Source organism: Tachyglossus aculeatus, chromosome 20, assembly GCF_015852505.1.
Source record: "Tachyglossus aculeatus isolate mTacAcu1 chromosome 20, mTacAcu1.pri, whole genome shotgun sequence".
NCBI classification, from domain to species: Eukaryota; Metazoa; Chordata; class Mammalia; order Monotremata; family Tachyglossidae; genus Tachyglossus; species Tachyglossus aculeatus.
The window spans coordinates 23,487,918-23,514,776 of NC_052085.1; the positions used below are offsets into that span (position 1 = coordinate 23,487,918).

General features: G+C 39.0%; 1 protein-coding gene across 1 annotated transcript in view; it reads left to right on the plus strand.

Moving 5' to 3' along the window:
* Positions 1 to 20,984, plus strand: part of PGR (progesterone receptor) — a 44,592-nt gene extending 23,608 nt beyond the window's left edge. The window contains exons 5-9 of the mRNA XM_038761672.1: positions 8,737 to 9,042; positions 12,420 to 12,564; positions 13,766 to 13,896; positions 17,611 to 17,768; positions 18,398 to 20,984. Coding sequence (XP_038617600.1) covers positions 8,737 to 9,042; positions 12,420 to 12,564; positions 13,766 to 13,896; positions 17,611 to 17,768; positions 18,398 to 18,553 — 896 coding nt within the window. The 3' untranslated portion in view covers positions 18,554 to 20,984. The remainder of the gene's footprint in view (positions 1 to 8,736; positions 9,043 to 12,419; positions 12,565 to 13,765; positions 13,897 to 17,610; positions 17,769 to 18,397) is intronic.
* Positions 20,985 to 26,859: the final 5,875 nt, after the last annotated feature.

Consider the following 26,859-nt stretch of genomic DNA (forward strand, 5'->3'; position numbering starts at 1 on the left):
CAGATTTAAGACACCATTCCTAGAAGCTTGTCTAGGAAAAATTGTGAACTCTTACAAAATCAGGACGAAAATGATGATGGAGTCTCCTGTCCATAACGATAGATGAGCCCCACCTCCATGACTACCTCCAGGTTTTGAGGTATGTGTAAAGGCCGAGGTGTGAGACATCTGGCCAACCCTTGGCCATACACACGGAAGTAGCACGGGGTATGCAGTCATGCATTTCTCGTGCCACAAGTTGCCACAAAAAGCACATTCTGAGAAGCACATTTTGCTTTTCATCTGACCAATTCTGGAGTGTGCAAAAATGCTGAGCACCTCCTAAAAGATTGTTTACAGACATTATTTTATCATTCATCTGTGCCAGATGTCTGCACCATCACAGCTGAGCTCTGATATCTTGTTGCCTGGGATCCTGCAGGACTTGGGTGATCGGAATGAGACCTTGCCATTTTATGGTGGCTATGTGCCCGAAGTACCCCAAGTGGAAATGGGCAAGTTCTTTGGTACTGGTGTTCATGCCTCACAGTCATTTAGCAAAACCCTGATGACAACATCGTGATAAACGTAGATTTCTCTTTTCTTCTAGAGCCGAAAATCTGTCTTTCTAAACTCTGCGATGACCATGCCAAAACATCTCGTGCGGTCATCTAAAACAGCATTTCAAGGGAGTGAACTGCTCAAGCAGCCAACTGCTTGTCACAATTTTCAGCTGCACACCATCAATGGAAGCCGTTGAAGCAGGCCCTGTTTGCTGAAGCGTGATGCTGATCTTTTTCAGACTGTCAGTTTGGCATGTTTAATACCACATGTGAAGCAATCGTACCTCTCCAAGAGTGTTAGCCACTGTTGTGCAGTCATCTGCAAATAGTAGCTCATGGGCGAAAGTCTTTGCCACTTTCATTTTTGCACAAAGTCGATGCTCCCTTCTGGGTAATGCGGTAGGCCCCACATTTCACACCCCTTGCAGTTAGCAAAGCTGAGAACATTTTGGTGAATAGATTTAGTGCAAGAATGCACTGCTTGGTGCCATTTATGCTAGTGAAGCAGTCTTGATCCAGAAATCTTGACTCTCAGTCCAGCGCCGGATGGTCTGTGATGTTAACAGACTTTTTAATTGGTCATGGAAAGCCATGTATAGGCCTGGGTCCTGTTCTTCTCCTGAATTTGTCTAGTGGCAAATATCTTAGTTCCACAGTCAAACCTTAAAAGTCAACATGAACTTTTTTTCCACCAACTGCTCAGTTAGTTCAGTATCACTGTAACAATCTTTCCCCCAGCTCATGGTGATCACATAATAATAATAATTATGGTACTTAAGTGCTTACTGTTTTCCAAGCACTGGGATAGATACAAGCTAATCAGGTTGGACACAGACCCTGTCCCACATGGGGCTCAAAGTATTAATCCCCATTTTTCAGTTGAGGTAACTGAGGCACAGAGAAATTAAGTGACTTGTCCAAGGTCATACAAAGCAGACAAGTGGCTTAGGTGGGATTGGAATCCAGGTCTTTCTGACTCCCAGGCCCATGCTCTATCCACTAGGCCACGCCGCATCTCATGAGGGACAATTTCCCTGCATTTTATGGAGATATAAAGCATCACCGACTTTGAAATCCCATGGTATTTCTTCTGGTCCCCAGACTGTGCACAGGTGATTGAAACTTTTCTGGTGAGGTTATACACAACATACTTGTATGCCTCCATGGGAATGTCATCTGCATCAGAGACCTTTCCATCTGAAGCCTGATTTTTAGTCTTCAGTACCTCTGACGGGGTTCATGGAAACGCAAAATCTCAAAATGTAGGAGCTCACATATCCAAAACCATCAGTGGTCAATTGGGAACTCTGTTCGTTCAGCCTACCTAACAGGATCGCAAGACCAGCACTCAGCAGTTGTGACTTCTCTGTATTTAGGATGGGGTAAGCACACCTGGATTTGTCCACAGTCTGGAAAAAGCTCTCTCAAGTTTTTCTTGCTATTCTTTCTAACTTCTTGCCGTTGTACAGCTCCTCAGCTTTCTCCAGACATCACTGCTCCTTCAATCTGGCATACCCGGGTTTGTATCAGCTGGTTGGTGCTCCATTCGGCCACCTTTTTAGCAGCAGAGTTCTTTGATCCATGCTCGATGTTGATTTTGCATGGTCTCCAGCATCAGCTTGGCCTCATCTTCATTTTCATCCAACCAGTCTTGGAGAAGTTAATGCAGCTGCCCGGCATATGACGTCCCCAACTACGGACCAAACTCAGGATCTGTACTGTCGCCATATAAGAATCAGTCGAGAACTTGATCCATACTGTTGGCTAGCATGTGTTTTTTTGGTAGCCAGAGACCAGCTCTCATATTGAATTTCTCCCTAGGAGGCATGCAATAGCGATGTTGAGATGGCACCAGGACGATTCTGGCCACAAGATGGTGGTCAGATATAGAACAGGTGATCATGACATTCTGTCATTCACAGTGCTGCCCAATTTGATGAAAGCATTTGACATAACCAGCTGGATTCCTAGCATACCTTTCAAGAATGTGTTAGCCGAACTTAAACCACACTTACAGTGGATGACGCTTCGAAATGGCAGTCAACTCTGGCATTAAAGTTGCCAAGAATTATGAGCTTGTCCTTCTGAAGGAAACCCCTTGAAGACATTGTCTAAGTCCTCAAAGATGCAGTCCTTGTCATCATCAGAATGGTCCACCATTGGGTCATGCATACTGATGGTTGCAGGTCTGTCAAAGCCCACACTAGATCCAGGCGTTGGGACATTAAGCAATCGTTGATTCCTCTCAGACTCGAACTGAATGTTTTGATGAGAGATGTTTCTATCGCAAACCCAACGTTAGCCTGGTACCACTTTGGAAGCAGTTTTCCATTCCAACAAAAACTTTTCCAGAACCAACTTCCTCTGAGCTAGACTTGGCATCCAGTGAGGACTTGCTCTGTGTCCCTTTGTTGATGGGGTGTCTGGCCAGTTTTCTGGTGGGGAGTCCTGTTGGCTAAAGGAGACAGCTGACACCTGACATTGCCAGAAGCAAGACCGGAGATTTCATTCACTGATTTTTTTACCGCTGAAATGAGTGACCAGTTGGTCGTGGCTGGCCTACGAGTCTATGAGGAAGTAAACTATTTTCAGGAATCATTTTCTCCCCTTTTCCTGGATTGGGGAGAGTAGTGTTATCCTTGGAAAGGGCTGCTCTTTTCTGTGAGAAGGATGTGGAAATCCTGCTGCTTCCAGTCAACAATGAAGGACCTCCAACTCCCTCCACTGGCTTGCAGGTTTGTGATTTGTTAGCCTACTATTTTGCAAGATTGGTAGGGAAAGGAGACAAGGTAAGTTAAGGCTGATGGGAGTAAATGACTTCCAAGTATAAGCTGTATATAAAATTGAGTGACATTCATAATTTTATCTTTGTTTCCCATATCAATGCTTAAATTTTCAAGCTTGCTACCTTGTTACCGTTTCTTTTAAGGTATTTGGTGTTAAAGAGACGAGTATGCTTATCTTTTATTCTTGTGCCTCGGATTCTCCTAGATTCTCATGTTAAAGTGTTGTTTTTTTTCTCAGTCAAAATTAATTTCCGATGTTCCTGGTAACTTTGAGCAAGTGATCGTTATGTTAGCATGTTTCAGTAAGAAGGAATAATTGGTTTTTTTCCCAAAAGTGGGTCACTCTTTTGCCTTTCTCTATTTGGTATGGATAGGAGAAGCAGTGTGGCTTAGTGGAAAGAGCACGGGCTTGGGAGTCAGAGGTTGTGGGTTCTAATTCCGGCTCCACCACTTGTCTGCTGTGTGACCTTGAGCATGTCACTTCACTTCTCTGTGCCTCAGTTAGCTCATCTGTAAAATAGGGATTAAGACTGTGAGCTTCAGTTGGGACAACGTGATTATTTTGTATCTACCCCAGCACTTAAAACAGTGCTTGGCCCATAGTAAGTGCTTAATAAATACTATTATTATTATTATTATCACTATTATTATTACTAGATACTTTTCATAATACTTCTATAGTGAAATTGGAATCTTTCATTAGGAAGAATTAGGATACTAGCATTAAAAATTGTTTTATGCTAGAATTTGAATACCTGGCTCTATACTTCAGCAATACAATGAAAGCTTCTTAGATTTTGAAGAAAAATTTCTTCCATGATGCTCAAAGGTATATAAAATTTCATTTGCTATATGAAGTTACTGAAGAGAAGGGATTTCACACTGAAGAAAAAACCTGTCAAGCTTAAAAGTTACTCATGGAAAGTATTATAAGTTTGACATTCTCACCCAGTTGTAAGGTACGGAAGTGGAGAGGAAATTGAATTCTTATTAGAAGAAAGTTATTTATTTAAAGAAATACAACTACTGGTGGTATATTGGGTTGCCCAAATACATATGGAACTGTTTTTATTGTCATTTGTTCTTCAAAATGATTTTGTAAGTGTAGCAAATAGTTTGAGCTATAAAGATCAAGAAATGGCATGTGTCCCCTGTAAGCTTGTTGTGAGCAGGGAAAGTGTCTACCATCTCTGTTGTACGTACTCTCCCAAACGCTTAGTACAGTGCTCTGGACACAGTAAGCACTCAATAAATACCACTGACTGATTGAAAACATACAGATTTCCCTCTGGGCAAATTCCACATTCACCATTTGCAGGGTGTTTTATTCATTTCAGTTTTATCTCTTCATCTCACAGATTCACAGTACTTTGTCTCAAATAGAATCAGCTCTCCCTGTTGAATTCCAATTGATCATTGCTGTTGCTAAATTTCAAAAATTTTAAGTTCTTCACAATCCGATAAGCACTAGAAAGACCATTAACATGACATAGTTCCTGTTCTCAAGGAGCTAAAACTCTCAAAAATACGCATGCCCTAATTTTTTCCCCTTCCCTGGCTGTCTGGTTACAGAACTCATTCGCGGTCAATCAATCAGTAGTGCTTTATGAATAACCAGTGTGTGCCCATCATCATACTAAGTACAAGATTGCAGGGGAGATGAGAGGTTGGTGCTAGCAAGATTTAAGATTTGAGAGTCATCATCTATGATAAGAGAGTGAGAAGGGTAAGGGGATCCAGGCCAGAGCCTCAAGGGACAACCAGTTAGAGAATGACGAGTGATCTAAAAAACACAGACAAAGTCCATTCCTTTTTTTTTTTTTTCTTTTACAACAAACGGGCTTATGGGTTGTTCTGACTGGGTAAACTCTCCTCTTAAACCTTTCCTCCTTACTATAGGTTTTAAAGCACTTGATCACCTTGGCCCCTCCTGCCTTACTTTCCTGATTTTCTGCTACAACCCAGCCCGCCCACTTTGCTCCTCTACTGCCAACCTACTCACTGTACCTCGATCTCATCTACCTCACCGCCGGCCATTCACCCACGTCCTGCCTCTAGCATGGAACACCTTCCCTCTTTATAGCTGACAGACCATCACTCTTCCCACCTTCCAAGTTTTATTAAAATCACATCTCCAGCAAGAGTCCTTCCCCAATTAAGCCCTCATTTCCTCTTCTCCCACTTCCTTCTGCGTCACTCTTCCAATTGGATTTGTACCTTTTATTCACAGCCGCCCTCAACCCCACAGCACTTATGTTCATATCCATAATTTATTTGTATTAAAGTCTGTCTACCCCTCTAAACTGTAAGTTCGCGCGGGCAGGGGACGAGTCTAGCAACTCCGTTCTATTGTACTCTCTCAAGCACTGAGTAAAGTGCTTGGCATACAATAAGCTCTCAATAAATACAATCAATCGATTCCTCCCCTTCATCTCCCATATTTGTTTCCTATTTCTTCTGTGCATCTCTCAGGTTCCCAACACCCCTCTCCATTTTTTTTTTTTTAGTGGTCCCAGATTGACCTCTTGCTTAGTTGACACTTGTTTCTCACATTCACAATAAAATCCACCAATGGTATTTATTGATCACTTACTATGTGCAGAACACTGTACTAAGCGCTTGGGAGAGTGCGATACAACAGAATTAGCAGAAACGTTCCTTGCGCATAACAAACTTACAATGTCTGTCTCCTCTGCTCTAGACTGTAAGCTCCGTGTGGGCAGGGACTGTGTCTGTTTATTGTTATATTGTACTCCCCAAATGCTTAGTATAGTGCTCTGCACACAGTAAGTGCTCAATAAATTTGAATGAATAGAGGACACACACAAACACACAGCTGAGACCACCGAAGCCTCCCAGAAGCTGATACTGATATCATATATACTGATGTCCTGATATTGATACTAATATTTTGTTCAGGAATTATTTTGTATTGCTTGATGGTGGGATTCAGCTTAAATTTATTTGTGTGGGAGTGGGGAATTAGGTTGCCATACCCCTGGGATGCTTTAGCAGAAACTGTTAGGGAAACTGGCTTATAATGACACCTTCCAGTTTCTCATTTTTGCATTTTGCTATGGTTCCATTTTAAACATACAATGACTGGTCTCAAGCAATATCACTTCTACACACCGGACTTGGATTTTGGTCTGTTTTTGGTAAACTTTCAGATGCTTTGAGCCCTTGATTTTCTATTTTTATCAGATAAGCAAAAACTTCTGTAAACATAGCTGCCGTTGTTAGAGCCCATTCTGTGAACTCTGCTGTATTTTTATTTTTTTGGCCTCTGACTGTTTTTCCTGAAGTCAATCCACCCCACTTTTGATTGTTGCACACCAGGCTATCCTGCTTCTTCCTGCTTTTGCCCAGCACTCCATCGTTAGGCTGATTGTACACCAGTGTCCTCATGCGGAAATGAATCCACAGGGCCAAGCCAACAGGAATCATTCAACCTGTCTATTTGGCTTAATGATTGGAGGATGGGAGTCACTGAAGGTTAAGGAGAATGGTTGAATCGTGACCCAGTTTATTTTATCTCCTCCACGTGTTCAATTAGTTCCAGGCAGGCGCAGCCAAGCTATCTCGAAGGTGTGGCTTCTGCCCACTTTTCTTGCAGAAGCACCATTTCATCTCTCAACTCGGTGGATGCATGGGTAATCATCTTTCACTAAAATGTCTGTATAGATTGCTAGTAGGGGTGGCTATCGTCATAATCACCATCAGTCCTATTTATTGAACATCTGCTGTGTGCAGAGCACTTTACTAAGTCCTAGGGAGAATACAATAGAAATAAAATGCATGATCCCTTCCCTCCAGTGTTTACAATCCAGTCTGCCTGTTAATTACCCTTATTTAATGTCTACTGCAGATAGAGGTGGGACATTCTGGGAGAGATGTGTCCATGGCTTCCTTGTGGCTCGGACACAACTCGACAGCATAAGACAAGTGTTGATTATGTCTTTTATGTGATGTTGATTTTTCTGCTCCAAAAATGAAAAGAAATGAAATTTAGGACTGTAGCATGTCCAAATCTCACAACCGTAAGAAAAGTTAGATGTTGGGGTGGGTGTTCTAGAGCTTGGTTTTTTTATTCTAGGTTTTTTTCTTCGTCAATTAGTACTCTGCTGAGGAGCCTGTGGCTGAGTTTACAAAATTCAGTGGCAGCTCTGAGCTTTGAAAGTCTGCCTGCTGCAATCTCCTGTGTGTCCTCAGCCTTCAGAGATTCTGCATCAATAATCTATAATGTTGAGCTTTATTGTCATTATTATTGAACATTACCATTTATTTCTACATTCTTGATTCTTAAAAATTACTATTTGAGCACCCAATTTATTCATTCATTCAGTCATATTTATTGAGTTCTTACTGTGTGCAGAGTACTGTACTAAGCGCTTGGAAAGTACAATTCGGCAACAATAGAGACAATCCCTACCCAACAACGGGCTCACAGTCTATTCTTTGCATAACTCCAGAAGACTGGGTCTGGCCTGATTATCTTGAAACAACTCCAGTGCTTAGTTCAGTGATAGGCACTTAGAAAGTGAATAACAAGTATCATAATTCTTCTTGTAATTATGAAGACACCAGCAAGTAGCTGCAAGAATAATGCATATACTTTTTTCTTCCCAGGAGTTAAAAAAAATGATCATTTTTAGTAACAGTTAAATGAGAGCCCATTCCTCTTTCCATAAGCACACAATAAATACAATTAATTGTTTGAACTAGATGAAGATAGCTTTTTGGATGGAAGACAGGTTTTTGGCAGGTTGGGTGAGATATAATTTTGGTAATGTAAAGAAAGTAATTCAAAAGTGGAAAGCAGCATGGAGTGAGGGCTTGAAAACTGGGCTCTAAGCAAGAAGCAAGTGTAGCCTAGTGGAAAGATCACAGGACCTGGGTTCTAATCTAACAGTGCTCCACATAGTAAGTTCTCAAAAAATTGACTGATTGATTGGATTCAGATCTCTAGGCAGGAAATGGCCGCACCAATACTTGTGGTATTTGGTAGGTGCTTACTATATGCCAGGCATTGTACTAAGCACTAAGGTAGATACTGGCTGGACACAGTCCTTGTCCCTAATGGGGCTTGCAGTCTAAGTAGGAGGGAGAACAGGTATTGACTCCCCATTTTTCAAGATGAGGAAACTGATAAAATCCCTTTTTCACCCCCACACCGTAGGCTGTGAGGGTCATGGACTGTGTCTGATATGGTTTTCCCTCATCTTCACCCTCGTGTTTAGTATGGCGCTTGGCACCTAGCAAGCCCTAAACAAGCGTTACCTTTATGATTACTAAGAGACTCAAATTTCAGTCAGTTCAAACACAAAGATGGTTTCTTTTGTGATTCTCTATGCAAATTCAGCCATTGTCACTGTCAAACTTGATACTGTACTTATGCTTTTTTTTAGGTCGGAAGTTTAAAAAATTCAATAAAGTCCGAGTTGTGAGAGCGATAGATGCTGTGGCTCTCCCTCAACCAATGGGCCTACAAAATGAAAGCCAAGGTCTAGCACAAAGACTCTCCTTTTCGCCATGTCAAGAAATGCAGTTTGTTCCCCAACTCATCAACCTGTTAATGAGCATTGAGCCGGAGGTCATCTACGCAGGATACGATAACACGAAACCTGAAACACCAAGCACTTTGCTGACCAGTCTAAATCAGCTAGGCGAGAGGCAACTTCTTTCTGTGGTCAAATGGTCCAAATCATTGCCAGGTAATGATAGTTAATTTGTGGAGAGAGGTAGTCAAAAAAGACCAGTTTTGATTATAACCCAAATTGCAGTAAAAACTTCATAATGAATATAACTAAATGAAATTAAATGAAATCTCACCCTTTTTGGTGAGTATGATTTATGTACATAGCCTTAAATTGAATATTAGAAATTATTTGTATTAATGCCTGTCTCCCCCTCTAGACTTTGTAAGCTCACTATATAGGCTGGGAATGTCTACCAACTCTATTGTATTCTCCCAAACTCTTAGAACAGTGCTCTGCACATAGTAAGTGCTCAATAAATACCACTGACTCATCGATTTATGATATGTAAAGGCACTAAACACACAGTCAGTTAAGATCTAGAAATAGATACACTCAAAAATCAGTAAAGTTCATCAGGTTTTTTGAAGTAAATGGGAAAATGATTTATCCTCCCAGTAAGTAATTTCCTACGTGAACAGCACACTAACATAAGTGGCTGAGTTTATAATTATAACATATAATTATAATTATATATTATAATCATATTATATATTATACATAATATATTATCATATATTATAATGTATATTATAATTATATATTATTATAATTATAATTGTTATAATTATAATAATAAGTATTACTTGCCAAGCACTCGGGTTAAGACAAGGTTATTGGACTGGACACAGTTTCTGTCCAACTTTGGGCTGACCACCTACCGTATGCCTATTGTATGCCTATTCTGGGGAAACTGAGTCCCCGGAAAGGTTAGATGACTTGCCCAAGGTTACACAGCAGGACAGTGGCAGAGCTAGACTGGTCTCCTGATTACTGTCCCCTGATCTTTCAATTAGAACATGCTACCACAGAGTACAGTTTGTTTATTTGGCCTAACTCTGATTTCTGAACTTTGGATTCCTAAATTTCAAGCCTTTACTTTTGTAATGCTAGTTATATTCAGGACTAACTTTTTAACACTCTCCCAGTGATACTTCTCTCAGTTCCAGCTTCTATGCTCCAAGGTGCCTACTCCAGGAGAGCAATGTAGGGGCCATTTTCCCCCATAGATTTGGGACTAATTTGGTGACAAAAACCTTTGGGGCTCCCTGCTGTACTTCTTGGGAAGCAGCTAGAACCACAACTAGTCTCTGGACACTGGCTTCCTTCTGTTTTCTGACTCAGCAAGGAATGGACACTGTGGACTGCACTCTACCCCAGCCTCAGGCCTTTGTCTTCTGCCATTTCCTCAGCTGTATATATATGTGTGTGTTTTTTGTGTGTGTATGTGTGTGTGAGCCCCCTTCCACAATCCCTTGCGTGAGCATCTGTGATTCCTCTTCCCTATCCTTCCTAAGAACCATTCATTCATTCAGTCGTATTTACTGAATGCTTACTGTGTGTGGAGCACTTTTCTAAGTGCTTGGGAGAGCACAATACAACAACACAACAGTTTTGCAGTCCTTAATAGATTGGGTAATTAGCAGGAAGCAAGGGAGTATTTCAAAAGCTGGGCTTCTCTACTCAAGCACAACTGCTGATTCAAATTATACAGAGGTTTGTATTGCAGCATGGCATTACACAGTGTCAGAAATAAAAATGAGGGAGTCATTTTAGGTCATCTCTTGGCTAGTACATATTAAGAGTTTTGCTGTAAAATCCTTCAGGACTGGACACCTTGTAACAGTGCTTTGGTAGGAAATTAACAGGTCAGAGTACTTAGAAGGATAAAGCATTTTTCTCTGTTGGTTAAGTGATTAGTGTCCATTCATCACTTTTTACATGAAACCTTTTTATTTTGATTGTTATCTTCAGTGTTCTGTGTTTAGCTGATTGTTATCATTAAGTGGGAATTCGATCTTAATGTTCTCCTTTGTTTCAGGAAAATAGTGAATGATAGTGCAGAAAAAATGTACTTCTATACTATGTTAAAAGCATCTTTAAAATTGCACAATTAAACATAAATAGGCACTAGTAAAAGTTCATTTTATTAGTATTAGTCCATGTATCTACACAGAGAGCAGATTAATGATGGTTATCAATGATGATTTAAGATTTAACAAGCTCATAAAAAGGTAAAAATGGTTTCATTAGTGTTCTTTGCTGAAACTCATTACCCAGAGTTATGCACAAATTGAAACTCAGACAAGAGTCATCGAAGGGATTATGTACGATAGAGGCAAAGAAAGAAGAGTGGAACTGCATAGCACTTTGCAGAAACTACCCAACATTCTACACAACATCAGCAATATCAGCAAGGAACAAACTGATTCATATGGTTGTTGGAGCCAGGATTTTAATAAGACAGTTTCCCTTTATAAATAGTTTCATGGAAATGTCTAGTTCAGGCCATACAATTCTTCTAACAGGAAAATTTCCAGTTGAAATGTTTCTCCTATTTATTATTACTAATAATAATAACTAATAATCATGGTATGTGTTAAGCGCTTACTATGTGCCAAGCACTGTTCTAAGCACTAAGCCTCATGTTCAGAAAAGAAAAGGGAAAAAATAGAGACTCAGCAGCCTCCTGGAAATTACTTACCTCATGGGAAGCCTAGTCTGTACCCACTTTCAAAAATGTGATGCTGTCATTGGAAAACCAATGGGGAAATATCAATCCATAGTAGCAGCTGACCCTAGTTTCTGATGAAACTTATGAGCGATATCTCCCTTGCAGCCACAGTTTACCCGAACTCTTCTCTATCCTTATTCAAACAGGAGGAAATTCTGGGCATTTCAAACACTGTGTACTATTACTGACATTCCACATTTACTTTCTGATTTGGCATGGTCAAACATTTTAGAGATGCCCCTTGTATTTTCCTCTCTCAACACAGAATAATTTTTAAATGTAAGTTTTCTCACTAGCTTTTTGCTCTTTCCTCCACCATCTTGCTTTTGGGACAATTCTTTTAAAATCCTGGCTATATTCTACTGTTCACAGCATGTAGTAAGAATTAAATCCTTAAGCCACTTGGCAAAAGAAAACTTGGAAGAGTGGATGCATAGAAACAGATAAAACCTTTGCAGGGTAATTTTCTTGACATTAGAAATTGCTCTAATATCGTGAGAAAACGAACATATTTACATATTGGTGGCTCTGAATGGAGAGCAAAAGATAATTACTTGGGGGAAAATGGGCAGTTGCTTGCCTGCAATGTCTTGCCAGTGTCTGATTTCCACCTCTGTATTCTGTCTTAGCACTTGGTGTTTCGCACATAGTAGGTGCTCCTACCACTACTTTTGGAAGTCTTTGCAAGCATCAGTAATTTCTGATCTGGAATTATTTTTTTTCATATGGATTAGTGTGGAATTGTGTTCACAATTTTTTTTTTTTTGCTTAGTGAAACGATGCTTAGATCAGCCTTTGATTTTTTTTATTTGAATGTTAGGGTTCCGTAACTTACATATTGATGATCAGATAACCCTTATCCAGTATTCATGGATGAGTCTAATGGTGTTCGGATTGGGATGGAGATCTTATAAACATGTCAGTGGCCAGATGCTGTATTTTGCACCGGACCTGATCCTAAATGAGTAAGTAATGATTTCCATTTTAGTTGGAGGTTGTCGTGTGCTTCTTTCCATTTCCAAGTCATAAATGAGGGAGCAATGAAAAAATAATTTTGTATTCAACAATGCTGCCTTCAAACTGATCATGGCTGATAGATATCAAGAGTTGAATCCTTTGAATGCCTCTCTTAATGTTCCATTTCAAAGTGTTTAGATGTAGAATACTGCAAAGAAAGAATTGATTTATTTATTGCTCAATGAAAATTTAAATTTTATTTTGAAGTGCTGAGAAACCTATTGAACAGTTGCATAGTTGCTTTTAAATAGACAGTGAAATTCTTCCTTCCAACCGAGAAAAGCAAACAAATTGATTACTTTGGTTTAGAAGAGTCCAGAAAGTGAAAAATAGCTGGGATGGAAACATGTTCATTGAACTGGTTCTATTTCAATCAATCAATCGTGTTTGAGTGCTTACCCTGTGCAGAGCACTGAACTAAGCACTTGAAGTTAGCAGACATGATCCCTTCCCTTAAAGAGCATAGAATCTAGCAGGCTAGACAGAAATTAAAATAAATTACAGATAGGGGGAAGCACAAGAGTTTGAGGGGTGCATAAGTGCTCTTGGGGGTGCAAAATGGAGTCGTAATTAAGTGCTTAAGGGTGAGTATTCAACTGCATGGGTGATCTATAATTTTGCACAGAGGGAAAGTCTCGTTGCCAAAATAAGTTGATAGTATTTATTCAGAGGCTACTGAGGTGCAGAGTAATGTAATAAGGACTGAGAAGAATATAACAGAAACAGAAAACATCATACATCTCTTCCCCACACACACTCATTCACATAGAGTTTGTTACCTTCATGTTTGAAAAGGATATCACTGAAGTTGAACTTTTTCTAAGTGTGCATAAAAAGACCATCAGTCCTCTCAAGCTGTGCTTGTGTTGAGCTGTTCTATTTACTATTCACTGCATTCAGTGCTTTTCTCCATTTTGCATCAGTTTTGTGACCCTCCAGGGATTCTGCCCATTCTTAATTTCTGTCAGAGCTCTCTGAAGTTGATGGGAACATCACGACTTAATACATTCTGCCACAGGAAGAAATAAGGAGAGCACAATTTTAAAAAATGGCAATTACTTTAGCAGTGTCTTTCTCCAAGTAATGAATTGGCTAAAACATTGTGGGTCATTTCTTTTCTGTCTTTTGGGGGTGTTTTTGTGATGGAAGACAGCGAATGAAAGAATCGTCGTTCTACTCAATATGCTTAACCATGTGGCAGATCCCACAGGAGTTTGTCAAACTTCAAGTTACCCAAGAAGAATTTCTCTGCATGAAGGCATTGCTACTGCTTAATACAAGTAAGAATCACCCACATCCACCTAACTAGTTGAATTTGCTTGTTTTCTTCCTTTTCATACTTCCCCATTCCTCCATCTACCAGGAACCACTATTATAAAAAGTCAATTTTTAAAATTACTGTGTAAGTAAAGTTACCTTTCAATACATAATACTCTTCCAATAATAACAGTGTTTGTTAAGCACTTTATATGGGCCAAGCACTATACTAAATGCTGGGGTTGATACAAAATAATCAGGTCAGACGCAGTCTTTGTCCCACCCAGGGTTCACAGTCTAAGGGAGAGGGAGAAAATGTGTCATCCCCAGTTTTATAGATGAGGAAACAGAGGCCCAGAAAAGTTAAATGACTTGCCCAAGGTCACCCAGCAGGCCAGTGGTGGAGCCTGGATTAGAACCCATGTCTTGTGACTTTCAGGCCAGTGCTCTTTCCACTAGTCCACACTGCATCCTGATAATTAAAATCCAGCTAATTCAGTGGTTTCAAAATATATTCTAAACGTTAGGTTAATAGATGAAGCCTGCTTTTCAAAGCAGGATCATGTGAATTTTAAACATTAAAAAAATTCCAAAGTATCTATCTGCAACAGTTTCCATAACATAATGGAGATTTGCTTTAGATGCTATTAATCTTTAAAAACATTGTTTTGACCCCCAACTTTCCTTCTCCCTCCATACTGTTTTTCTATCCAAAGCTCTTGAGGTGCTAAGAGACTAAGTATATGCTTCTTGAGGGCAGGAACCATGTCTACCAACTCTATATACTCTCCCAGCTGCTTAGTACAATGTTCTAAACACTGTAAGTGCTCGATAAATGCTATTGATTGTAAAGGTTTTTCCATTACTCACCAAACATGAGGTTTCCAAATGGAAAACTCTCCCTAGTATGATAGAACACATGCATTCAAAGCAAACATTTTGTAGAACAGAACCAGTTACGTTAAGAGCTCAAGATTTATGCTCATATGCTATGATAAATTACTTCTCAAAATGCCTATGGGCCTGTCAAAATGTAAATCTATTAAAAATGCAGTGTGTGAAGGGAGCTTGTAGAGCATGAGGGGACTGTTGAGAATATTAATATTCAATCCCAAATATTTTGACAAAATCCTGAACCATTTAACTTCCTCAGAGAGATTGATGAAAAGAGCTTGCTTAAGTAATAATTCTAATGTTTATTAAATATTTACTATTAGCCAAGCCCTGTAGCAAGCATGGGGTAGTTCCAATATGATTACTCTCACAGTCTAAGGGAGGGGGGAGAACAGGTATCTTATCTCCATTTTTACTGATGAAGAAATTGAAGCAAGTTACTTGCCTGAGTTTCCTCAGGCAGGGAAGTGGCAGAGCTGAGATTAGAATCCCAGTCTCCTGACTCCTAGGTCTATGCTTTTTCCACTAGACCAAACTACTTCTCTCTTTAAGCTAAATATCAGGTGAGTAATGTAGAATAATTGCCATATGCCTGATAATTTTGTCTAAGCCTCTCAGAAAGCATTGCAGTGCAACCTCAAAAGCTCAATAAAAAACAAGAGTGTTTTATAAAATCCTTATGTTATGTATCTATGAGTGGAGGAGGGATGCTCCTCTTCCCCTCCTCCTCCCCCTCCCATCCCCTTACTGTGGGGGTTCCTCAAAGGTCAGTTCTTGGTCCCCTTCTGTTCTCGATCTACACTCACTCCCTTGGTGCCCTCATTCGCTCCCACAGCTTCAACTATCGTCTCTATGCTGATGACACCCAAATCTACATCTCCACCCCCGTTCTCTCTCCCTCCCTCCAGACTTGTATCTTCTCCTGCCTTCAGAATATTTCCATCTAGATGTCTGCCCGCCATTTAAAACTTAACATGTCCAAGCCCTGTCCTCCACCTGACTTTCCCATCACTGTAGATGGCACTACCATCTTTCCCGTCTCACAAGCCCAAAACCTTGGTGTCACCCTCGACCGCTCTCTCATTCACCCCACACATCCAATCCATCACCAAAACCTGCTGGTCTCACTTCCGCAACATCTCCAAGATCCACCCTTTCCTCTCCACCCAAACTGCTACCTTGCTGGTTCAATCTCTCATCCTATCCCGACTGGATTACTGCATCAGCCACCTCTCTGATCTCCCATCCTCCTGTCTCTTCCCGCTTCAATCTATACTTCACCCTGCTGCCTGAATTATCTCTACAGAAATGCTCTGGGCATGTCAATCCCCTCCTCAAAAATCTCCAGTGGTTGCCTGTCAACCTTCGAATCAAGCAAAAACTCCTCACTCTTGGCTGCAAGACTGTCCATCACCTCGCCCCCTCCTACCTCACCTCCCTTCTCTCACTGTAAAGCGCAGCCCACACTCTCCACTCCTCTGCCACCACTAACCTCCTCACTGTGTCTTGTTCTCACCTGTCCCGCTGTCAACCCCTGGCCCATGTCCTACCTCTGGCCTGGAATGACCTCCCTCCACACATCCGCCAAACTAGCTCTCTTCCTCCCTTCAAAGCCCTACTGAGACCTCACCTCTTCCAGGAGGCATTCCCAGACTGAGACCCCTCCTTTTTCCTCTCCTCCTCCTCCTCCCCTCCCCATCGCCTCCTCCCTCTGCCCTCCCCCCCCCCCACAGCACTTGTATATATTTGTACATATTTATTACTCTATTTTATTAATGATGTGCAGATAGCTATAATTCTATTTATTCTGATGGTATTGACACCTGTCTACTTGTTCTGTTTTGTAGTCTGTCTCCCCCTTCTAGACTGTGAGCCCGTTGTTGGGTAGGGACCATCTCTATATGTTGCCTATTTGTACTTCCCAAGCACTTAGTACAGTGCTCTGCACACAGTAAGACATTCTCTCTTCCGTCTCCTTGACACCACCAAAGCATCTCTTAAAAATTTGCAGTAATATCAGGCTCATTGTTATTAGGGTTTTTAAGTGCACTTTATGAAGTAGAAAATAATTCATCTTTTTATCCGTTATTGGTCTTGATAGGCTTAAAAAGAAGGAGGATATCTTTTTTTACTTGAGAAGATACTGGCAGGAAAGTGTCCTGTCCATTTTTTACCCAGTCATTGAATGTAGTTTGCAAGGACACATTCTTCATGGGGAATCCTGACTTCAGCTGTAATACCTTTTCTAGGGTAGGTTTAGTTAGCCTAATTAACCAGCCCTTTAAACCCAAGCTTAGAAGGTCATTTGTGAACAGGAAACACAAGTAAATTTGTTATAGCATTTGCATGTTCCTGTATTGTGAAACCAGAGTAAACACAGGCACTCAGTAGAGTTTGAAAAGGAGTCTGTGAAGAACTAAAATTAGATCTCTGGAGTTAGGCTACTAGATTTATAGCCACATTTCCCCCCACATTTAGCTCACCTAGTTTTCAAGCCATATTCCTTTTACTAATGAACTGAAGGAAAGTAAAAAATGCCTTCATGCTATCAAGTGACCCATTTCCTCTTCACTGTTTACTGGAAAGGGCCCACAGTTAAACATTAAAAGTGAAACAATAATCACTATATAGCTCAGAAGGCAGGATCAACTTTCCCTGCCATGGAAAATTTACAGTGTTTTTCTTTTAGATTGTAAGCTCGTTGTGGGCATGGAATGTGTCTCTCCCAAATGCTCAGTACTGTGTTCTGCACACGGTAACAGCTCAATAAATACAACTGATGGATTGACTGACTGACTTTTAAAGGAAATGATATCAACAGGCATAATGTGTCATTTTTTTAGTTCCTTTGGAAGGGTTGAGAAGTCAGGCCCAGTTTGAAGAGATGAGAGCCAGCTATATTAGAGAACTCGTTAAGTCAATTGGCTTGAGGCAAAAAGGAGTTGTCTCCAGCTCACAGCGTTTCTATCAGCTCACAAAACTTCTGGACTCCTTGCATGATGTGAGTATTTTTTTTTACATTACCAACAATTTTCCTGCAAGTTTATTATATATTTTAAATATATTCCTAAATACATAATGTTGATATTTGTTAAGCGCTTACTCTGTGCCAAGCACTGTTCTAAGCTCTGGGGGAGATACAAGGTAAGTAATCAGGTTGTCCCATGTGGGTCTCACAGTCTTAATCCCCATTTTACAGATGAGGTAACTGAGGCACAGAGAAGTTAAGTGACTGGCCCGAGATCACACAGCTGACAAGCGGCGGAGCCGGGATTAGAATCCATGACCTCTGAGTCCCAAGCCCGTGCTCTTTCCACTAAGCCACGCTTTGCATTTCACTATTTAAATATTCAGTTTTCTACTTGTAAATGTGTTGAATGGGTACTTAGTTCACTCCAGATTGGCAGTTTGAAACATTAATTTTTAAACAATTTCTCAAATATTATATTTTAAATACATGTGTACTCCCAGGATGCATTTTCCCATCTGAACCACAAAGGAATTAAGGTCCAGCCTACCCAAAAATGATCTGGTGCCCTACTACAATGTCATAGGAGTGGTAAATTGTAATCAATGTTTGATAAATGATATTGTCTTCCTTTTCTGTTTTCATCTGGTGAAATAAAACAGCTCGTGAAGCAACTTCATCTGTACTGCCTAAACACCTTCATCCAATCCCGGGCCCTCTGCGTTGAGTTCCCAGAGATGATGACAGAAGTAATTGCTGCCCAATTACCCAAGATTCTAGCAGGGATGGTGAAGCCTCTTCTCTTTCACAAAAAGTGAATGCTATTTCTTTCTTTCTTCTTTTAAGAAATTAAATTCTGTGAAATTGTTTTCCAGTTTTGCTTTGGCCGGCGATTTTGATGTCTCCAGATTTTAAAATATTCTGCCCGATGCCTTATATCTGTAACGTGGAGTAAAGTTCATGGTCAGATCTGAAAATTCCAATTCAAAAGTTTAACTACCATCTTTCATAAGAATTGCAATGAATCCCTAAAAATAAAATCCATAGGAAGTCACAGTATGAGTACTAGTCTAAAAATTGAATTTAAATCAATTTCACTCATCTTTTATATGAGCAATTAGCTATAACATTTTATCTTAAGCAAATGGACAAAAATAAATTTACAATAAGTAAAGAGAAATGAACAGGAAATTAAATGTTCATTGCAGTATTGCTTCTTTTCATCTCCCCCTTCCTCATATCAAACCCATCTCACTAAAACAGCACATGCAAAAGGGTTGTCTTTAACCAGGACCAAGTTCTCTATAACTGTTTGTTGTTATATGTATAGGTTTAGCAAACAGAAGCAGAAATTGTACCATGCTATTATGTCAGATGCAAATTTAACCTTCAGAGAAGCTAACCCTTCCTGTTGGGGAAGGGATTTATCCTATTTGGTCAAGTCTTAGAGAGGATCAAGAAACCAAGACACAGTCTTGAAAGTAGAGACATCAGTGCAAAGGTTAAATCCATTAATGCATCAAAGGCCTCTCCTAGGAAGTCTCGACAGTGTGGCACAGTGTGTTGCTTATACACTGGTCTTTTTAGCCTAACGCACACATGGCTTGGACAGTGCTCTTATTAACATCACAGCTATAATGTACACTTCTAAAATAAGTCACCAGACTTCCTTTTAAAGACATGGAACATAGATATGTAGCACTCATTTCCCATAAGGTCTATATGGATTTAAAACATGGTTAAGGAATTCAAACCAATTTTAGCCCTATAAACACTTGGTAATCCACGTAGGCATACTTCTTAAAGGTGATCTCTTTCTATCAGCCTTTCTTTTGTGAAAGGATAGAATTGCAATTGATTATAAACTTGTGCTATCCTAATATGGTAACAGGATACGTGAAAATCAATGAAGAAAATAGTACAAGAGCAAGAAGCACTCTGTTTTCATAGCATTTCCCTTTGATAGAAGAACACTTACATTTTTTGCCACATAACAGTAACGTTAAAAGACCTATTTTAACTGAAATAAAACTGACCATAAAACTAGGTTAAGTAGCCTTACTGGAGCAAAGAAATTGTACAGTTTAGGAAACTGAAGCAACTGTCATACTTCCTTTGAAATGGCAGTGAATTACCTTAGACATTAATTCAGTCAAAGGAAATCTCATAGCGTACAAAAATTATAATGAAACCTCCATTGTCAAATCCATCATCACCTCTTCAAGTTAAATCCCAACATTTAAAAAAATATATATAACAAGATTTTACTGCATGGTTTCAGGAAACAATTTCCTCAAGTTGGCACCAATGGGTGTGAGTGCTATGGCTTATTTGGTAAATGGGTGTGGTCTATAAATAATGATGTCATTATTTTTGAAGCCATTTGTAGTCCCAGAAATAATTTCATATCAATATGAATAATTTCAGAATATATTGATTTCCTTGACCCAGAAAGTCAAAAAGATCTGGACCCAAATCTACAAAACTTGAAAGTGGTACTGAAAAGTTTCTACTGTAGCCTCAGTTTAAAACTTTTACTTTTGAACTTTGTTGTAAGTAACTGTAGATGAGAGTGGATTTGAGGGTAAGAAACCTGAAATAATGAAACTGGCAATTCTAGGCTTAAAATGTTTTTGTTTTGTTTTTTGGTGTTTTTTTTTTACTATCCTGATTCACTAAAGTACTGTGAACTTTCTCCAACTTTGCAGCTGCTATAGTAATTTTCTATATCTTCACCTTTTGGCTGATGTATCACCTTTCAAGTGGTTGCAAAATAAGATCACATTTTGGGAATTCAAAGAACTTCTTGACTTTCAGGTGGGTTATTAAGGGAAGTAGGGTAGAAGAGAGGCCCAACTGTCTGGAATGGTTTCTAGGCTGTTGTTTCTAGAATGAGTAATAGAAATTGGATAGCTCTTTAAGATCTTTTCCAGCCCTGTTATTCTGTGAGTTAAAGTTTTACAATTCTAATGTAATAGTCTCCTTCCCAGTTAATTCCTTACACACGGTAACATTTTATGGGTGTTTCTCTATTGGGATCAATGACTCATTTTTGGTGGAATATGTCTTAATTAATGTCATGATTAAATTCTTTCATCCATCTGTTATAAATTGCTACAGATGTTCTTGCAAGTGTATGACTACATTGCCCCCCACTAACAAAATACATCCTTGAAATGGCAATAAGGAATCAATGTGTAATTTCTAAATAGCCTCAGCTTGAACAATACATTATTTTAATGAAACCTTTTCAATTGCTTTTTTTCTAACATGAAAAGGCATAATCACCTATCATAACAAATGTAAATGTATTATAAACAGTCATATCATTACTTTTGTTGTTTTTCAAGTGTCTGTTTCAACACTCCAGGTAGCTTTTTGCGATGTCTAGCAGAAAAGGGAAATAGTATAAAATGATCAACTCCAGGAGAATAATCCTACTCTTCTAAAATTTTAAAGTGTAATAAAGTAAAAACACACATACTAATGGTATTTTTCAAGTACTTACTAAGTACCAAGCACTGGTGTAGGAACATGGTAATCAGATTGGACACATTCTTGTTTCACACTGGGATTCACAGACTTGAGGAGGAGGAAAAACAAGTACACTATCCCCAATTTTTAGTTGAGAAAATAGGTACCGAGAAGTGAAGTGACTTGTCTAATATTAATTACTGAACAGGCAAGTGGTGGAGCCGGGACTAGAACCGGAATCTCTTGACTCCCCATCCCCTTCTCTTTCCACTACTCCACGCTGCCTTTCTATTTTTCCCAAATATTTTGATTCAAAGAAATACAACTTAGAGTATCAAAATTAAATAGGGCAATCCTCCTTTTACCAGGCAGAGTGAAATATTTGGTCTAATGGAAAGATTTCAAAACTTTACAATGCAGTGATTATTCTTCTCTGTTTTGGACGTCCCCTCCCACCAAAACTGATCAGTTGATCACAACCACTAGCCTATATTTCTTTCAATGATTTCAATCAATCGATCAATCATGTTTATTGAGACGTTCCTGGGTGCTGAGCACTGTACTAAGCACTTGGGAGAGTGCAATATAATTTCAATAATCAATGGTGAAAATATATATCAGGCCAAAACCGGTCTGTTTAAGGTCAAAGACCAATTTTATCTTTGGCTTTGATGGAACCAGTATAGTAACCCAGGGAATTCCTATATTGCTAAAATTCTCCTCTTGCCTTAAAATTTAAAAGTAGAGCCCTGAAGATCCAAATAAGAGTTAGGCCCTTATTTTAAATTTCCACTGGCTACTTCAATAACTACTCTTTTTAATATATATTTTTCTAAATTCATTTATCACTTCATTATGATGAACTGAAGGGAGACACAAGTGTCTCCTACCCCTGTCTAGATCTTCCTCTTCACTTAGGTTTATGCCTGGACATATGAGGAGAATCAGCTCGGTGTCCTGAAGAAGAGTTCCAGGTTTGGATTCAGGAATCCAATCATTCAACAAGTGGTATTTATCGAGTGCTTACTATGCACAGAGCACTGTACAGAGTACGTGATAGAGTACGATATAACAGAGTTCTTAGACACGGTCTCTGCCCACAACAAGCTAGCAGTCTAGCCACAGAGCACTCCCTGGAAAATCCCAATTGAACCTGGAGAGTTTCCTGTCCCAAACAATTGCTCTAATCAGGCAGCACATTGGAATCTAAGCAGCCTTGGTTCAGACCATGGGAGTGGAAGGGACCAGTAAAGCAACTCCTTTCTTCCTCTTTTCCCTCCCTCTCTGCATGGATACCAAGGAGCTGTCTTGCGTGAAAGGCCCCAGAATCAGGTTTGTGGATGTTTTTTGTCTTCTTTTTTTAGTCTTTCATTTTTTTTTACATCCATTCTCCCCATCCTCTAAATCCTACTAAAATCATAGCTCCTACAGGAAGTCTTCCCTGACTAATCTCTCATTTCTCTACCACATCCCCTGTGTACTTACCCACTTACCCACTCTAACCCCTTATGTACATATCTTTATTGCTTTCCCTTCTTGTAATTCATCTAAATGTCTGCCCCCACACTAGATCGCAGTGTCCTTGAAGGCAGGGACCTTGTCTACTTATTTTATTGTACTCTCCCAAGTGCTTAGTACTCTGCACAGGGTAAATCCTCAAAAAATATGGTTCATTGATTCATATTTTCCACCTTCCTTCTAAATCCTTCATTAATTATTTTAATGGTTTATTTCTGCCTGATTAGCTCTAAGTTAATGCAGAGTGGATCACCCAAGGAAGACTAGGGCCAGTATGGGAGACAAAGGGTGATACAGGACCATCCCTTGTTCAGTCTCCCAGGGGTCCTCCAGGCTGGGAATGATCCAGAGATCCCTAAGCTACAGTATCCCTGAGAGAAGCCCCAACTCCATTCCCAACCTTCCAAGAGCTGGGACAGAAGTCACAAGCCACCAGAGGACTAAGGGAACATGGGGATATGAAGTCACTGAGATGCTACTTTAAGATTGGGTAGATTGGTTAAATAGAACTGAGTTGGAACGATGCTACGGCCTTTGTATCTCTTCATTGTCCTCTTCAGATCAGGCAGGAAGATAGGGTTGGGTCTTTTATTTGGGATTGGGAAATCAGGCACTAGGAAAATGTCTGGCAACTGAGTTTAGGTTTGTTCTCAGCCTTTGCAGCTGTGCAGTTTGGAAGCCCATTGCTACACTGCTGGATCAGGCCCAGCATGTCAACTTCATTTTACATTTACCAGCTCTTGTTGCTTCGTGTCATGCTGACCTTACTGTTAAACACAGGTTTGTTTGCTTTTTCCCCTCTCAGAGAGAAATGGGAAAAGCATTACTTTTAAGTGGATTGAAAGCTTTATCTGACGATGTTCTTTCAGAGAAATGTGTATCAGGCAGTTTTAAAAACACATTCTGTCCTTTGTCAATAATATTTTTCCCCAGTATGTACAGTATTACAATGGATTTTTTTTTGTACTTACTCATATTGAAATTAGTACCGTATCCAAAACTGATAGATTTTCAAAAAGAAATATCAACTGACTATGACTGTGTCTCCAGAATATTATTAATTAGCCCTTTGACTTGTATTTTAAATTCAAAATGCACCTCCTAATCAAAGACAAGGAATACATTCACAAAATCTAAACAACTGTAAAACAAAGCCTATTCTGCAAAATTATTCTGATTAAATGGACCTGATTAACTTGTAACAAACTTAGTACTTAGAACAGTACCAGACGCATAGTAAATGCATAGCAAATACCATAAATTATTATTAGGCCAAATATGCAGTCTATTTGTACCTTTTTGTTTTTGTTTGGTGTTACAAACTCTGTGTATAAAATGTGGATAAAAATTTATTTTCCCTAAGAACCTGAGTACCTTTTCCAAAAATTTTCAGAAAACAATTACAATAGTACAGTGTGTAGTAGTGTTTCTATTGTTCTTTTCACATCCTTCTATCTCTAAGCACTTAATACAGTGCTCTGCACACAGTAACCACTAAATAAATATAATTGATTGATGGATTGATTTACTCTGTGCCAAAGTACTCTGCTCAGAACTGGGGAAATTCAAGATAAGGCAGTCTGACCCAGTTCTCCGTCCACACAAGATAACATCCCTCTGTTCACTGCTGTTTCTCTGAATTAGGCCCAGAGATTAATATGTATACATATATATTTGAGGTGGAACTTGGGGATGATAGAAAATGAATTTTTAATTCTGGCAGAAGTAAAAGTTTACTATTTTATAAGCCTCTCATTTTTAAATGGAATGTAACAGAATTGAATTATTTTTTAATTTCCAAAACCATTTCTTCATTAAGAAAAATGTATATTCCCCTAACTGGTCTATTACTCTTGATTGTGGGAAGGTCAACAGAATGAAGTCGCCCTTTTTCAAGTGATAAAAGTGCAGTTTTTAATCACCAGCACTCTTGTAGAGTAATTGTTAGGTTAGAAAGATGAAAATGAATCTTAAGTGATTCTCAGAGTTGTGGTCTTTATTCTCCAAATCCCAGCAATTCTCTCCATGTTCTCTATCTGCTTCTACCATCTCTAAGTCATTTTTAATAGATGACAGAATGAGTGTGGACTAAAAAAAAAATCTTTTGCAGGTACACCAAACATTTCCAGATCTGCTGAGAAATAGTAATTTGATAATTTGAATGTCATCCTTTCTTTTTCTCTTTTCACCCTCAGATGGAGAGGAATGATAGCTAGTGAGGGATGAGAGGTCCCCAAAGTAATGCACAGTACATGTAAGAGACTTATAATAACTTTAGTATTTGCCAAGCACTTACTATGTGCCTGGCACTGTATTGGGTCAGACCAGTCACGGATAATTCCCAGGTGGAAAAATTTGCATCTGTATAAGAGAGTGTTAACTACACATGATGATGTAAAATGTGGAAGATTGAATATTCACATTTTGAAGCAATTGACGTACTTCATGGCAAAGAAAAATAAGTTATGATTATGATCCACTTTATGGTCAAGAATATGAATTTATTATAACATTTTCCACAGGAAACTTTCATTTCCTCTCCTGGCCATTTGTACTTTCACAAACAGCCATATTTTGGAGCCTAGGAATTTCTTAGCATGAAAGATATAGGAAGCAAGATCTCAGATCTAGATCAGATTTAGACCTTATTAGAGCTCATGTGGCTCCCTATGACAGTTTTATGTGACTTGGTTCAGTAAAAAAAACATTCTTTTCAACCCAAAGCAAGACATGGTAGAGTTTTAATAGCCTTAGAAGACTTGATATTTTCAACACTGTGGTCCAAAATTTTCTATGCCTATTTAAAAAAATGTGTAAGAGGACATTGTGGTTGATTCTCATAGTGATAGTAACTCATATTGTAAACAGGGAGTGCTTGGGATTTTATACTGCTTAAATGTTATACAGTTGAGCATTGACAATAGGAGAGTTTATGTTTCTCAACACAAATGTTTACATTTAAACTAAAAAATATCATTTTACATTTCTTTTACTTGGTCATTTCTGTAAATGTGTTGTCGTAATTATTAATCTTGAAAGGGTTGTGTTTCCAGAATTTTTTAAAAAATCCCAGAAATATCAGTACATAAATTTGGAAAAATCCATTTTAGGTACTTTGAATTTTAATATTAGTAATACTAAGAGAAAAGCAGTGCTCCCCATTTGTTCAGTCACAGAGTTTTATAATTGGATTGAAGATTAAAAGAAAAATTTGTGGCCAAATTGTTTTGCTGTCATTCCAGCATCTCTGCAAGAAATGGAGAAATGTAGTATAATTCAATAACATATAATAACATTGCTCCTTTAGGTGAGATTACTGTATATTTGTACGAGCTAATGGTACGTAAGGGGTTGGGGAGGGGGGAAGAGAGCCCATGTAACCCAATGGCTTTTACAGTAAGGATTCCCATAACTATATAACTAGATGAGGTATTTTTGCAAGTTTCTAAGTGAACATGGTTGTTACGGTTAGCTGTCCCACTGAGAGAGAGAGAATTCTTTTTTGTTCTCAGAGCTAGTAACTAATGACCACAGCTAAATGAACTGTGCTGCTACTTGCAGACCACAATTCATGATTGGAATAGAGAACTTTTGGTTTGACTCCTTTTACCACCTGGTTGTGACCATACTCACCAGTGAAACTCATTACAGCTCCCTGTCTTCCCAAAATGCAATCCTTCATTTATCTGTACTCATGAAGACATGACATCTTTCTGAAGGCAGAAATATATTAATGGTAGTCAAAGCATTTGTTATCAATTAGTCACATTATTGAGCACTTTGTGCAGAGCAATGTACTAAGCACTTGGGAGAGTACAATATAACAGAGTTGGTAGACACATTCCCTGCCCACAAGGACCATACAGCCTGGAGTCTTACTACTTTGCTAAATGCATTTACAACTTTCATCTGCTTGCTTACGCTGTTATTATAATTCAATACTGCATATTTGGTCCAATAGGAATGTCTAGAAAAGAAAAAATATTTGGATTTAAAATATGTTAAATAGTATCTGAATTATTTTAAAGAATAAAAGATACTGATAAAATCATTTCAGTTACATTGTAGTCATGAATCTAGAATTTTTTATTTCAGCCTAACTGAAAAAGTCTGTTGAACAAACGTTTCAGCT